A 15,706-nucleotide genomic window follows, 5' to 3' on the forward strand; every position below is an offset into this window, starting at 1 on the left:
TCCGCATGCTCCGCAGGATCTACAAGTGGATCCCGACCAAAACAAGAAGCACAGTGACAGAGGACCTCGTCAGCAGCAGACTGGAGTACAGCAACACACTCTACGCAGGAATCCCAGCCAAACACCTACGACGACTACAACGCATCCAAAACGCCTCCGCCCGACTGATCGTCAACATCCCCCACCGCAGCCACATCACCCCCCACCTGAGAGACCTACACTGGCTCCCCGTCGAGAAGAGGATCACCTTCAAACTCCTCACCCACCCACACAAAGCACTCCACAACGCCGGACCAGCCTACCTGAACAGCAGACTCAGCTTCTACACACCCACCCGCCAGCTCCGCTCCGCCAACCTCACCCTCGCCATCGTCCCCCGCATCCAACGAACGACCTCCGGCGGCAGATCCTTCTCCTACCTCGCCATCAAGACCTGGAACACCCTCCCTACCCACATACGGCAGACCCAAGACCTACTCGCCTTCAGAAGACTCCTCAAGACCTGGCTCTTCGAGCAGTAACGGCACCCCCCTCCCCTCAGTGCCTTGAGACCCTCACAGGTAGGTAGCACGCTTTACAAGCACTCTGATTGATTGATTGATTGATTGGAGCTAGTTGGCAAGCAACTGGGCACTGTGCTGAGCAGAGGAGAGTGAAAGGTGGAGGAAAAGGGGTCAGCGTCATCACCACCAAAAGGCATTGCGAAGCCATACTAACGGCAGATTGTGCGCTATACAAGTGGCAATTAACAATAAAAACCTAATTGCAATAAAGAACATGGCTGGGCAGCTCTGATTTTGGGGGTGTGGAGGGCACCAGCCCTGATACTCACAAACAACATTCAGTGCTTCGGAGGTTCTCCTCGTCAGGTTTGCTGCTTGCATAGTCGCCTCACAGGCAGCAGTCACTCCGACGTGTTCCTTTTGCACCGTCAGGGTATAGTAGGTGCAGGAGCCGGGAGATTCTATATCACAGGGTTCCAGGAGGGAACCGATTTGGATGCTCAACTGAACCTCGCGCGGATAGGTTTCCACAACATCACAGGTTACAATCACCTCTGTACCAACTAGCAGCTCTGCTCTTTTTGGAAATATTTGAAGTACTGGATCAGGAAAGTCTGGAGACATATACAAAAAAGAAAGAAAAGTAACTTTTTTTAATAATGTGAATTTGCTCACAAAAGAGACAGGTGAGGAAAGGCAACAGACACCAATAAGTGTTGACAAATTAATAGGTAAGACACATATGAAGCCTTTCACTTTTTTTTAGGTCTGGCTTTGTGAATGCCAGATCCTAGAGACAGCAAAACTGAAAATGGTTAGAAAGGGAATTTAGTATTACGATTTGTTTATCTGCCATGTCACACTGAGCACGTTTTATATGACATTTACAGCTATCTCTGAATTAGATCCAGCAGGGGATAAGCTATATCTTCGTGGTCACCTGCTGCTTTTTAAGAGAGACATACTATCATGCGAGGCCAGACTAGCGAATCGCTGCTCAGAGGCTTGCGCTGATGACAAAGGGATTGGTTCAGTGTGTTTATATATAGATGTACTGCACAAAAAGCATTGTTTTACAAGGAAAGGGAAACACTTTTTAGGATGAGCCTGAGCAGCGCATGCGCTGCTGCGACGCATGCAGTAGTGGACTATGGACTTGAAGCCCCTCCCACTCTCTGCCCATATTTGTCATTGGCTTGTCATTGTTCGTCGTAAACGCTGGCCTGCGAGTCCTTATTAGGCTTGTTAGTCCCTCCATGGTACCGCCTTGTCTGCATTCGTAAGCACGCATGGCGACTGGCCCCTTTACTTCGGATGCGACCCAGCATGTCTTATTTAGTCTGTAAGCACTCCTTTTCTTTAGGTCTCGCCTAGCGAATGCAGCGCATGCGCTCCTTCACCTTGGCGAGACTATTGTTGTTGGTTTGGTGCGCGAAGGGAGACAAACCATGGCCGCGCATGGATAGACGATGTGCCTGCACATGGAGTCTCCTCTCTGCCTCACACGCTCCCACTGCGCGCTCACATGCTCTCACCGAGCGCTTATTTTAGGACTTGTGCCCTGCATACAGCCAACAAAGCATGAAATAAGTAACTTTTCATTTCAAAGGAAATCTCAGAACCAACCACTAGATGGCAGTATAACAGCCTGTAAAAGTTACATTCTGCAAAACGGAGGACTCCGCACTGACAGCCCTAATTTTGCTGATAATTTTTGTCTGATGCTCTAGAACCTAAATTGTGACGTTTCTGTGCTGGCAGGTGTGACAACTAGCTCTGCCAGGACGAGCAGTTCTCCCCCCTATACTTCGTTCCTATGTTTACCTGATGTTCACAAACTGAAGACTAGCTTCTATTTTTTCATTGCCTTCTCAAGTGCATGCGTATGGTGTGACAGACGCCTGTCAGTACCAAGGCAAAACTCTTTCATGTCTTTTGTTTGATGCTTGCCAACCCTTGATTAGGCTCAACTTTCTTAGCCTGTATGGATAGGTGTGGCAATGAGGTGCACACGAGCATGGACTTCACCCACACTGAATTTGTGGATCAATGTATGTGTACTTTCTGAATGACTGTGGCATGTATGCATTGCAAATGCTTGTTCTCGGATTGGAAACTTGTGTTTTTTAGCCTCCTTTATGCTCTCGCTCGCCCAGCGCTTCGCCCCCCAGTTCTGGTGCTGAGACTGGGGCCCAGTGCATAGGTTCGTCCCAAGGATCTCGGTTTGGGCCCCGGGTGTCGACCCCCATGGACTCTCCCAGCGCCTTGGACCACCGGTTCTTTGCGCACCCTTGGATCTCTCCCTGGGAAACCAGTGGATTACCCCGATAGGGCTGCAGATTTACCGTAGAGTCGGATCCGACAGGCCGGTGGGATTGGTGGGCCTTGATGAAGCAGCGGGTGCCCTAGCGTGGGAGCCTCCATTATCATCATTAACCTTTATCTGAAACAAGACCCCCCACCACCCCCACAACCAAGGGTCCCACTCCCTTCTCCCTCCCCTCACCGCCTGCATGCACGCTCCACCCCCATTGCCCCCAGCCAGCATCATTTCCACTCCCGATGTCTTCCATGGAGGCTTCTCCTATTTACCCATGAACCCCTCACCCCATTACCACGAGTGGACACCATAAGGAAAGAAGGATCGCTCTGACACCTTTGGGTAATGTCCGGGCTATATAACAAGCATTGGAAATGCAATAGGTCTCGCATTTGGAAAGTTTGAGCTACTGGTATTGTAAATGGCACTTTTTTTATTTATGTGTTGGTTTTGAAAGTAGCAAAATTAATAGCTTTGTCAGTTACAATGTCAATAGTTTTAACTTATACAAATGTGACACCTATAGCATTTGTAATGCAATGTGTGTTGTATTTACGTGACTTAGATGTCTTGATATAACAATGGCTTTTAATTTTGTAAATAATTAATACTTACATAAAAGTTATTGTAATTTATAATGGCAATAGCTTAAACGTTTGTAAATAACTTTTGGGAAGATTATGTTCAGTGTATTTTATTGTGACGAAAATCCAAGAACATTGCATTTGCACCTACACACACACACACATAGATGTGGTGGTGGTGGATCTGGGGGATATGGTGGGGGTAATGGTGGTGGTGGTGGATGTGATGGTGGTGGATGTGTTGGTGGTGGATGTGGTGGTGGTGGATGTGATGGTGGTGGATGTGATGGTGGTGGATGTGATGGTGGTGGATGCGGTGGTGGTGGTGGATGCGGTGGTGGTGGTGGATGCGGTGGTGGTGGTGGATGCGGTGGTGGATGTGGTGGTGGTGGTGGATGTGGTGGTGGTGGTGGATGTGGTGGTGGTGGTGGATGTGGTGGTGGATGTGGTGGTGGTGGTGGATGTGGTGGTGGATGCGGTGGTGGTGGATGCGGTGGTGGATGCGGTGGTGGTGGATGCGGTGGTGGTGGTGGTGGATGCGGTGGTGGTGGATGCGGTGGTGGTGGATATGGTGGTGGATGTGGATGTGGTGGATGTGGTGGTGGATGTGGATGTGGTGGTGGATGTGGATGTGGTGGTGGATGTGGTGGTGATGGTGGATGTGGTGGTGATGGTGGATGTTGTGGTGATGGTGGATGTGTTGGTGGTGGATGTGGCGGTGGTGGTGGATGTGGCGGTGGTTGTGGATGTGGCGGTGGTGGTGGATGTGGCGGTGGTGGTGGATGTGGCGGTGGTGGTGGATGTGGCGGTGGATGTGGCGGTGGATGTGGATGTGGCGGTGGATGTGGATATGGCGGTGGAGGTGGAGGTGATGGTGGAGGTAGATGTGGTGGTGGATGTGGTGGATGTGGTGGTGGATGTGGATGTGGAGGTGATGGTGGATGTGGAGGTGATGGTGGATGTGGAGGTGATGGTGGATGTGGAGGTGGAGGTGATGGTGGATGTGGCGGTGGTGGATGTGGATGTGGCGGTGGATGTGGCGGTGGTGGTGGATGTGGCGGTGGATGTGGCGGTGGATGTGGCGGTGGATGTGGCGGTGGGAGTGGATGCGGCGGTGGTGGTGGATGCGGCGGTGGTGGATGTGGTGGTGGATGTAGATGTGGTGGTGGATGTGGATGTGATGGTGGATGTGGAGGTGATGGTGGATGTGGAGGTGATGGTGGATGTGGAGGTGATGGTGGATGTGGTGGTGGATGTGGTGGTGGATGTGGATGTGGTGGTGGATGTGGATGTGGTGGTGGATGTGGATGTGGTGGTGGATGTGGTGGTGGATGTGGATTTGGAGGTGATGGTGGATGTGGAGGTGATGGTGGATGTGGAGGTGATGGTGGATGTGGAGGTGATGGTGGATGTGGAGGTGATGGTGGATGTGGTAGTGGTGGATGCGGTGGTGGTGGATGCGGTGGTGGTGGATGCGGTGGATGCGGTGGATGTGGTGGTGGATGTGAATGTGGTGGTGATGGATGCGGTGGTGGTGGAAGTGGTGGATGTGGTGGTGGATGTGGTGGTGATGGATGCGGTGGTGGTGGAAGTGGTGGATGCGGTGGTGGATGTGGTGGTGGATGCAGTGGTGGATGCGGTGGTGGATGCGGTGGTGGATGCGGTGGTGGATGCGGTGGTGGATGCGGTGGTGGATGCGGTGGTGGATGCGATGGTGGATGCGATGGTGGATGTGGTGGTGGATGTGGTGGTGGATGTGGTGGTGATGGTGGATGTGGTGGTGATGGTGGATGTGGTGGTGGATGCAGTGATGGTGGATGCAGTGGATGTGGTGATGGTAGCAGTGGATGCGGTGGTGGATGTGGTGGTGGATGTGGTGGTGGCAGTGGATGGGGTGGTGGCAGTGGATGAGGTGGTGGCAGTGGATGGGGTGGTGGTTGTGGTGGATGTGATGGTGGATGTGGTGGTGGTGGATGTGATGGTGGTGGTGGTGGTGGATGCGGTGGTGGATGTCATGGTGGATGTGGTGGTGATGGTGGATGTGGTGGTGATGGTGGATGCGGTGGTGGATACGGTGGTTGTGGTGGTGGATGCGGTGGATGTGGTGATGGTGGATGCAGTGGATGCGGTGGTGGTGGTAGTGGTGGTTGTAGTGGTGTGGTGGTGGATGTGGTGGTGGATGTGGTGGTGGATGTAGTGGTGGATGTGGTGGTGGTGGATGTGATGGTGGATGTGGTGGTGATGGTGGATGTGGTGGTGGATGCGGTGAATGTGGTGATGGTGGATGCGGTGGTGGCAGTGGATGCGGTGGTGGTGGTGGATGGGGTGGTGGATGTGGTGGTGGATGTAGTGGTGGTGGGTGTGGTGGTTGTGGTGGTGGTGGATGCAGTGGATGTGGTGATGGTGGATGCGGTGGATGAAGTGTTGGTGGTAGTGGTGGTTGTAGTGGTGTGGTGGTGGATGCGGTGGCTGTGGTGGTGGATGTGGTGGTGGATGTGGTGGTGGATGTGGTGGTGGATGCGGTGGATGTGGTGATGGTGGATGCGGTGGTGGTGGATGGGGTGGTGGATGTGGTGGTGGATGTAGTGGTGGTGGGTGTGGTGATGGTGGATGCGGTGGTGGTGGATGTGGTGATGGGGGATGTGGCGGTGGATGTGATGGTGGATGTGTTGGTGATGGTGGATGTGATGGTGGATGTGGTGGTGATGGTGGATGCGGTGGTGGTGGATGCGGTGGTGGTGGATGCGGTGGTGGTGGATGCGGTGGTGGTGGTGGATGCGGTGGTGGTGGTGGATGCGGTGGTGGTGGTGGATGTAGTGGTGGTGGGTGTGGTGGATGTGGTGGTGGTGGGTGTGGTGGATGTGGCAGTGGATGTGCAATAGGTCTCGCATTAGGAAAGTTTGAGCTATTGGTATTGTAAATGACATTTTTTTTATTTATGTGTTGGTTTTGAAAATAGCGAAATTAGTAACTTTGTCGTTTACAATGGCAATAGTTTTAACTTTCGCAAATGTGACACCTATAGCATTTGTAATGCAATATGTGTTGTATTTACGTGACTTAGATGTATTGATATTACAAATAACAATGGCTTTTAATTTTTTGAAATAATTAATACTTAAATAAAAGTTATTGTAATTTATAATGGGAATAGCTTAAACTTTTGTAAATAAGTTTTGTGAAGATTATGTTCAGTGTATTTTATTTTGACGAAAATCCAAGAACAGAAGTCAAATATTAACATCTTTTTGTGACGTTTGTAATAAAGCTTGAAACATTGAGAGAACATATTTGAACCTGTTGTTGTTGAATGGTTGCACAGATTGATGTTGTGGTGCCCCCGAGTGATGTTGTGGTGCCCCGAGCGATGTTGTGGTGCCCCCGAGCGATGCTGTGGTGCCCCCGAGTGATGCTGTGGTGCCCCCGAGTGATGCTTTGGTGCCCCCGAGTGATGCTGTGGTGCCCCCGAGTGATGCTGTGGTGATGCGATAGATAGAGTGAGGGCCATAGATAGATAGATAGATAGAGTGAGGGCCATAGATAGATAGATAGATAGAGTGAGGGCCATAGATAGATAGATAGATAGAGTGAGGGCCATAGATAGATAGATAGATAGATAGATAGAGTGAGGGCCATAGATAGATAGATAGATAGAGTGAGGGCCATAGATAGATAGATAGATAGATAGAGTGAGGGCCATAGATAGATAGATAGATAGAGTGAGGGCCATAGATAGATAGATAGATAGAGTGAGGGCCATAGATAGATAGATAGATAGATAGAGTGAGGGCCATAGATAGATAGATAGATAGATAGATAGAGTGAGGGCCATAGATAGATAGATAGATAGAGTGAGGGCCATAGATAGATAGATAGATAGATAGAGTGAGGGCCATAGATAGATAGATAGATAGATAGATAGATAGATAGATAGATAGATAGATAGATAGAGTGAGGGCCATAGATAGATAGATAGATAGATAGGTAGAGTGAGGGCCATAGATAGATAGATAGATAGATAGAGTGAGGGCCATAGATAGATAGATAGATAGATAGAGTGAGGGCCATAGATAGATAGATAGATAGATAGATAGATAGAGTGAGGGCCATAGATAGATAGATAGATAGATAGATAGATAGATAGATAGATAGATAGATAGATAGATAGATAGATAGATAGATAGATAGATAGATATATAGATAGATAGATAGATAGATAGATAGATAGATAGATAGATAGATAGATAGATAGATAGATAGATAGAGTGAGGGCCATAGATAGATAGATAGATAGAGTGAGGGCCATAGATAGATAGATAGATAGAGTGAGGGCCATAGATAGATAGATAGATAGAGTGAGGGCCATAGATAGATAGATAGATAGAGTGAGGACCATAGATAGATAGATAGATAGATAGAGTGAGGGCCATAGATAGATAGATAGATAGAGTGAGGGCCATAGATAGATAGATAGATAGAGTGAGGGCCATAGATAGATAGATAGATAGATAGATAGATAGAGTGAGGGCCATAGATAGATAGATAGATAGATAGATAGATAGATAGATAGATAGATAGATAGATAGATAGATAGATAGATAGATAGATAGATAGATAGATAGATAGATAGATAGATAGATAGATAGATAGATAGATAGATAGATAGATAGAGTGAGGGCCATAGATAGATAGATAGATAGATAGAGTGAGGGCCATAGATAGATAGATAGATAGAGTGAGGGCCATAGATAGATAGATAGATAGATAGAGTGAGGGCCATAGATAGATAGATAGATAGATAGAGTGAGGGCCATAGATAGATAGATAGATAGATAGATAGATAGAGTGAGGGCCACAGATAAATAGATAGATAGAGTGAGGGCCATAGATAGATAGATAGATAGATAGATAGATAGATAGAGTGAGGGCCATAGATAGATAGATAGATAGATAGATAGAGTGAGGGCCATAGATAGATAGATAGATAGATAGAGTGAGGGCCATAGATAGATAGATAGATAGAGTGAGGGCCATAGATAGATAGATAGATAGATAGATAGAGTGAGGGCCATAGATAGATAGATAGATAGATAGATAGATAGATAGATAGATAGATAGATAGATAGATAGATAGATAGATAGATAGATAGATAGATAGATAGATAGATAGATAGATAGATAGATAGATAGATAGAGTGAGGGCCATAGATAGATAGATAGATAGATAGAACGATAGAGTGAGGGCCATAGATAGATAGATAGATAGATAGAGTGAGGGCCATAGATAGATAGATAGATAGATAGATAGATAGAGTGAGGGCCATAGATAGATAGATAGATAGATAGAGTGAGGGCCATAGATAGATAGATAGATAGATAGAGTGAGGGCCATAGATAGATAGATAGATAGATAGAGTGAGGGCCACAGATAGATAGATAGATAGAGTGAGGGCCATAGATAGATAGATAGATAAAGTGAGGGCCATAGATAGATAGATAGATAGAGTGAGGGCCATAGATAGATAGATAGATAGAGTGAGGGCCATAGATAGATAGATAGATGGATAGATAGATAGAGTGAGGGCCATAGATAGATAGATAGATAGATAGATAGATAGAGTGAGGGCCATAGATAGATAGATAGATAGATAGATAGAGTGAGGGCCATAGATAGATAGATAGATAGATAGATAGAGTGAGGGCCATAGATAGATAGATAGATAGATAGAGAGTGAGGGCCATAGATAGATAGATAGATAGATAGATAGATAGATAGATAGATAGATAGATAGATAGATAGATAGATAGAGTGAGGGCCATAGATAGATAGATAGATAGATAGATAGATAGATAGATAGATAGATAGATAGATAGATAGATAGATAGATAGATAGATAGATAGAGTGAGGGCCATAGATAGATAGATAGATAGATAGATAGATAGATAGATAGATAGATAGATAGATAGATAGATAGATAGATAGATAGATAGATAGATAGATAGATAGATAGAGTGAGGGCCATAGATAGATAGATAGATAGATAGATATATAGAGTGAGGGTGATAGATAGATAGATAGATAGATAGATAGATAGATAGATAGATAGATAGATAGATAGATAGATAGATAGATAGATAGATAGATAGATAGATAGATAGATAGATAGATAGATAGATAGATAGATAGATAGAGTGAGGGCCATAGATAGATAGATAGATAGATAGATAGATAGATAGATAGATAGATAGATAGATAGATAGATAGATAGATAGATAGATAGATAGATAGATAGATAGATAGATAGATAGAGTGAGGGACATAGATAGATAGATAGATAGATAGATAGAGTGAGGGCCATAGATAGATAGATAGATAGAGTGAGGGCCATAGATAGATAGATAGATAGAGTGAGGGCCATAGATAGATAGATAGATAGAGTGAGGACCATAGATAGATAGATAGATAGATAGATAGATAGATAGATAGATAGATAGAGTGAGGGCCATAGATAGATAGATAGATAGAGTGAGGGCCATAGATAGATAGATAGATAGATAGATAGATAGATAGATAGATAGATAGATAGATAGATAGATAGATAGATAGATAGATAGATAGATAGATAGATAGATAGATAGATAGATAGATAGATAGATAGATAGATAGATAGATAGATAGATAGATAGATAGATAGAGTGAGGGCCATAGATAGATAGATAGATAGATAGATAGATAGATAGATAGATAGATAGATAGATAGATAGATAGATAGATAGATAGATAGATAGATAGATAGATAGATAGATAGATAGATAGATAGATAGAGTGAGGGCCATAGATAGATAGATAGATAGATAGATAGATAGATAGAGTGAGGGCCATAGATAGATAGATAGATAGAGTGAGGGCCATAGATAGATAGATAGATAGAGTGAGGGCCATAGATAGATAGATGGATAGATAGATAGAGTGAGGGCCATAGATAGATAGATAGATAGAAAGATAGATAGATAGATAGATAGATAGATAGATAGATAGATAGATAGATAGATAGATAGATAGATAGATAGATAGATAGATAGAGTGAGGGCCATAGATAGATAGATAGATAGAACGATAGAGTGAGGGCCATAGATAGATAGATAGATAGATAGAGTGAGGGCCATAGATAGATAGATAGATAGATAGATAGATAGATAGATAGAGTGAGGGCCATAGATAGATAGATAGATAGATAGAGTGAGGGCCATAGATAGATAGATAGATAGATAGATAGAGTGAGGGCCATAGATAGATAGATAGATAGATAGAGTGAGGGCCACAGATAGATAGATAGATAGAGTGAGGGCCATAGATAGATAGATAGATAGAGTGAGGGCCATAGATAGATAGATAGATAGATAGAGTGAGGGCCATAGATAGATAGATAGATAGATAGATAGAGTGAGGGCCATAGATAGATAGATAGATAGATAGATAGATAGATAGAGTGAGGGCCATAGATAGATAGATAGATAGATAGAGTGAGGGCCATAGATAGATAGATAGATAGATAGATAGAGTGAGGGCCATAGATAGATAGATAGATAGATAGATAGATAGAGTGAGGGCCATAGATAGATAGATAGATAGATAGATAGATAGATAGATAGATAGATAGAGTGAGGGCCATAGATAGATAGATAGATAGATAGATAGATAGATAGATAGATAGATAGATAGATAGATAGATAGATAGATAGATAGATAGAGTGAGGGCCATAGATAGATAGATAGATAGATAGATAGAGTGAGGGCCATAGATAGATAGATAGATAGATAGATAGATAGATAGATAGATAGATAGATAGATAGATAGATAGATAGATAGATAGATAGAGTGAGGGCGATAGATAGATAGATAGATAGATAGATAGATAGATAGATAGAGTGAGGGCCATAGATAGATAGATAGATAGATAGATAGATAGATAGATAGATAGATAGATAGATAGATAGATAGATAGATAGATAGATAGATAGATAGATAGATAGATAGATAGATAGATAGATAGATAGATAGATAGATAGATAGATAGATAGATAGATAGATAGAGTGAGGGCGATAGATAGATAGATAGATAGATAGATAGATAGATAGATAGATAGATAGATAGATAGATAGATAGATAGATAGATAGATAGATAGATAGATAGATAGATAGATAGATAGAGAGTGAGGCCGGAGGAAAGTAAATACTTTGACAAAGGGCAGACAAAAAAAATTCTGCCCAGAGGACATAAGTAACTAAAATATAAAAGTCTGAAATAACTTGAGTGCTGGTAAAGACCAGTCAGAGCTTGATTACGTTTGGAAGTTAAATTACTTTTTGAGGGCCGAAGTAACTCAGTCTGTTTCAAATGCCAGAAATAAAATGAATATTTTCGAAGGCTAGTGGTAACTCGTTTATTTCTGGGCGGCTCGGCGAGTTAAGCAATAGATTAGGGCATTTGGTGCGACCTGCAGGCCCGGGTCCGAGCTCTACACGGCATGTCGGCCTTTCATCCAGACGAGGGTGATAAATGAAATCTCATTAAATTGGGTAATGGCAGGAACATCTATTTGTTACAGTGGAAGAAACCACAGCCACAGGCTCGATGTGAAACGCGATACGGTTATGAAATTGTTCATGTCGGTGCATTTTTCGTATATATGAAATGGCAAAAGATAAAGAGGCGGAGAATAGAGAAGGAGAGAGAAGAGGGCGAGAGGAAAGGAAAGAAAGACGATGAGATGAAAGCAAGAAATTCGAGTGAAGAAGTCAAAAGGGGAGTGAAATACCAAGAGTGAGAAAGATTTAAAAAAAAGTAGAAAAGGCACAATAAACGTACCCCCCATTATCATGTGCTTGGCTAGATGCTCGTGTGTTTCACACTGTCATTCCCTGTGCAGTGACCTCTCTTCTTAGCACTCTAGAAACACTCATTACCACATTTTAACAATAGCTATAATATGCATGTCAGTGCGAGCCGCTGTGCAATGGGTACACACTTCACCAGACAGAGAGAAACGCGTTGCTCTGAAGCCTGAGTAGTGTTAAAGCTCGGAGCTCTTTCCAAATACTGTAGTTATCTTGGCTACTGTAAGCTCTTGGCATTGCTGTGGGGGGGGGGGGGGGGGGGGGGGGGGGAGAAGAGGAAGTAAAGTGAATAATTAGGGGAGGAGAAATGCCTGCCTGAGGCAGAGCGCATGCTGGGGGAAGCTTCAGATGCCAGTGGGAGGGAGGCTGATTGTTGCTTTGATGTGGACGCACAGATGGTGCCTGTGGGGGAAAAATGTTTCAAACATCAGACTTTTGCAACTGAACCTTTTATGTATAAGACATGGATACGTGTTTGATAAAATCCTTTTAGACTTAAGGTTTTATAACTGGGCTGTTTATTCTTTTATCTAAATTAATTAGATTAACCACCCGTTTAGCCTTGTGTGTTCTTCTTTTAAGTGGACAAAAAGCTTCATGTTAGTTTGAAATGAAGTAGCCAAATAAATGTATAATTGGTAGCAAAAATATGAAAAGTAAAAATGGAGCTATCGTTTCCAGGGCTACCACCTAGATAGGGTTTTCTGCTCTCCGTGAGTGGCTTGTGAGATATTTGTAGCCTGCACCATGTGTGTCATTGTGTAAGAATTTTCCTGCAGGCTGCCTTCAAATTAGCATTAATTCCTTCTGGCCTATGAGCTCGTTAAGTGCATCAGTGCACCGAGTAATTCCAGGGTGACATACTACATCATTGATGTTTAACCTGAAAAAAAGGCTAACATTCAGAAACTGAAACTGTTTCACTAATTATTACATCACACATAAAAACGAATGTGGAGAAAGTTACTGCATGTGCCTTTGAAAATGAAACAAACAGAATTACCTTAAAATGTCCACTTTTATTATTTAGCAGCAGCCAAGTCTGGGAGCCACTCAGCCACCGCCCCCATGCCCTGTTGCTGCAGCCTGCCATGCTGAATGGTACAGTACGGCAGGGAAAATATGCAGTGCCAAGAAGTGAGGGCCAAAGCTTCCAGCTTCTGCAAAGTCGTGTGTGCTTCGCTGCAGGACTGGACACGGCTGGCCTTATCTTAATCTGCCCTGTGACTGCCCATAACAGTGAGCGCTCTGCTAAATATAAAGTGCGGTGCCCGAATATATACAAGTTTTGTGTGCACCATTAAATAAATGTTTTTAGGTCGAGCGACCTATCTCAATGCGCATGCGCATTGAGAGCGGGAGCTCGATATATAGGCACTTAACCAGAGCTTACCGAGATCAGGCGATTCCCAGGCGATTTCTTCCAGTGCATGTGAAAGCGCGTGCACAATGCCACCAGCCGCCTGCCTCGCATTACCACATTAAAGGCGGCCGCGTCTCAGGCCCCTGCTGCTTCACACCCTCATGCCGCTCTCCCCACTCCGCCTCCTCCCCTGCCCGCCGTGTCGCATTTCTCCTAGTACTTTCACTTTGACGGCCGCAGGCCGTCTCTCGTGTTTCTCCTCCCCCCTCCCAGTGTTTTTTTTTTTTAAACTTGTTTATATGTTTTTCACATTTTGCATAGGTTGGATCGCATCAGTGAGACGTTATAGCGCTTTGTATACAGAGTGTAAAATATGCATGGCATTTGTAGCATTCCTTATACGTTCACATTTAAATGTACATCCCCTTAAGTCGGCTGCCAAAGCACGTTTTCGGATGGCTCGTGTTACACCGTGGTGGAGTGCGTGGTAGTGTTGTATATGCTGTGTGTGAAGCCCTTTGGTGTCGTGCTGAGCGACCAGAGAGCTGCTCTTGTCTATTGGCGCAGTGTTCAGTAGTGCAATAATCAGGGCAATACCACTGCATTTATATGATGCCACATATTCCATAATTTGCTGCATCTCTTTATATATAGCACAGGACATGACACAAGTTGTAAGGATGAAATATATTTTATGAAAAGTTCACCCTTCACTCTTTTTCAGAACCACAGCAAATCGACAAGCAGTTGTTTTGAGCGAAAGCGAATCTGTTACGATTGTTTTTACGAAGGGGTATTTATGCTGTTGGCTACTTGTGAAGGGCTGATAATATGGTCTTCTCACTTCTCACGTTTGGCCTACCTGCGAATACATCCTAGCGATTGTTAAAAACATGGGCGTTTGTAATTGCAGTCGCCTTTAGTCTGACCGGCCAGCATTGCTTTGGGATACCTACTTGTCTTCCGGCTCCTGAAAGAACTGTTTTTTTTAATCAAACTGACCAAAAGCAAATCGACACGTTCTGCAGAGGTCCTGCAGCTTTAAATCTTCACCAAAGCGTGCCAGTTCTCCTGGCCTGACAAGTGATTACGACTGTGGCTATGATGGATCAGGGCGCCCAAGGTATACATTTACTTAATTCCCCCTGACGCTGCTAGTTTTCATATCTCTTGTTATATTAGTCTGGCAAATCGGTACTTTTGCAAAAATGGAAAGTACTGCTGCAAAATGTAAAATCTGTGAGTAATTGCGATTGGTCTTTTAAAAAATTACGAGGAAACCAAAACATTTAATTAAAAAAACGTTAATGCTCGGTCATCCCGCCTTTGGTATTCAGAACAGTCCTCCTTAGCATATCACCTGCATGTGAGGCAGGCTTGGCGCCATTGCAGCTTTACAGGGGGCGGCACCTCTTTGCCCCTGTGAGTGTGAAACTGGCTTCTCATAAAGACTGGTGGAGGCTGCAATGTGTTGGTATGCAAGTGACAAACAAATTGTCAAAATACCGCATTTACACCCAAACAATTGGCTGGCTCTTATTTCAAAAGGCCCTTTTCTTAACACGGTATGAGGTAAAAAATGTCTCCGCTTGCTGTACTGACAACGGCGGTTAAACTGAGCATCGGATAATGAGGTGCCCTTTGCAGCCATTCTGCTATTGAGCACCCATTTTGCCCTTGTTTGTCGTCATTTCGCCATAAACGGTCTTCTAATACTGTCCGTGTCATGCTTTAGTTCTTGACGTAAAACAATTTTTATTCAGATAAAATGCGCAGTTCGCTTGTCAGGGAGCCCAGAATGGCAGGCGCGCATCTGTTCCGCAGACACCACAGGAGCCGTGGGCTGTGCTCGCTTTAAGCAGTGTGCACGAGCGTGCGGCAGAACTTGCCTTCAGAGCCTTCTCGTTTGGCTTGTAAATATATTGCTTCAGCTTCTGTCCCTGCACTACATTTGGCGACCGCTGGGATTGGAAGCGCTTTTTGGAAGGAATTTAATTGTAATAAAACATTTTGCTTACTGCAGCTCTAATGTGG

General features: G+C 44.5%; 1 protein-coding gene across 1 annotated transcript in view; it reads right to left on the minus strand.

Annotated features, from left to right (window-relative positions):
- The window catches only part of LOC147662122 (intercellular adhesion molecule 1-like), a 258,970-nt gene that overhangs the window by 57,410 nt on the left and 185,854 nt on the right, over positions 1 to 15,706 (minus strand). The window contains exon 6 of the mRNA XM_086951095.1: positions 833 to 1,117. Coding sequence (XP_086807221.1) covers positions 833 to 1,117 — 285 coding nt within the window. The remainder of the gene's footprint in view (positions 1 to 832; positions 1,118 to 15,706) is intronic.

Source organism: Lissotriton vulgaris, unplaced genomic scaffold (assembly GCF_964263255.1).
Source record: "Lissotriton vulgaris unplaced genomic scaffold, aLisVul1.2 SCAFFOLD_261, whole genome shotgun sequence".
NCBI classification, from domain to species: Eukaryota; Metazoa; Chordata; class Amphibia; order Caudata; family Salamandridae; genus Lissotriton; species Lissotriton vulgaris.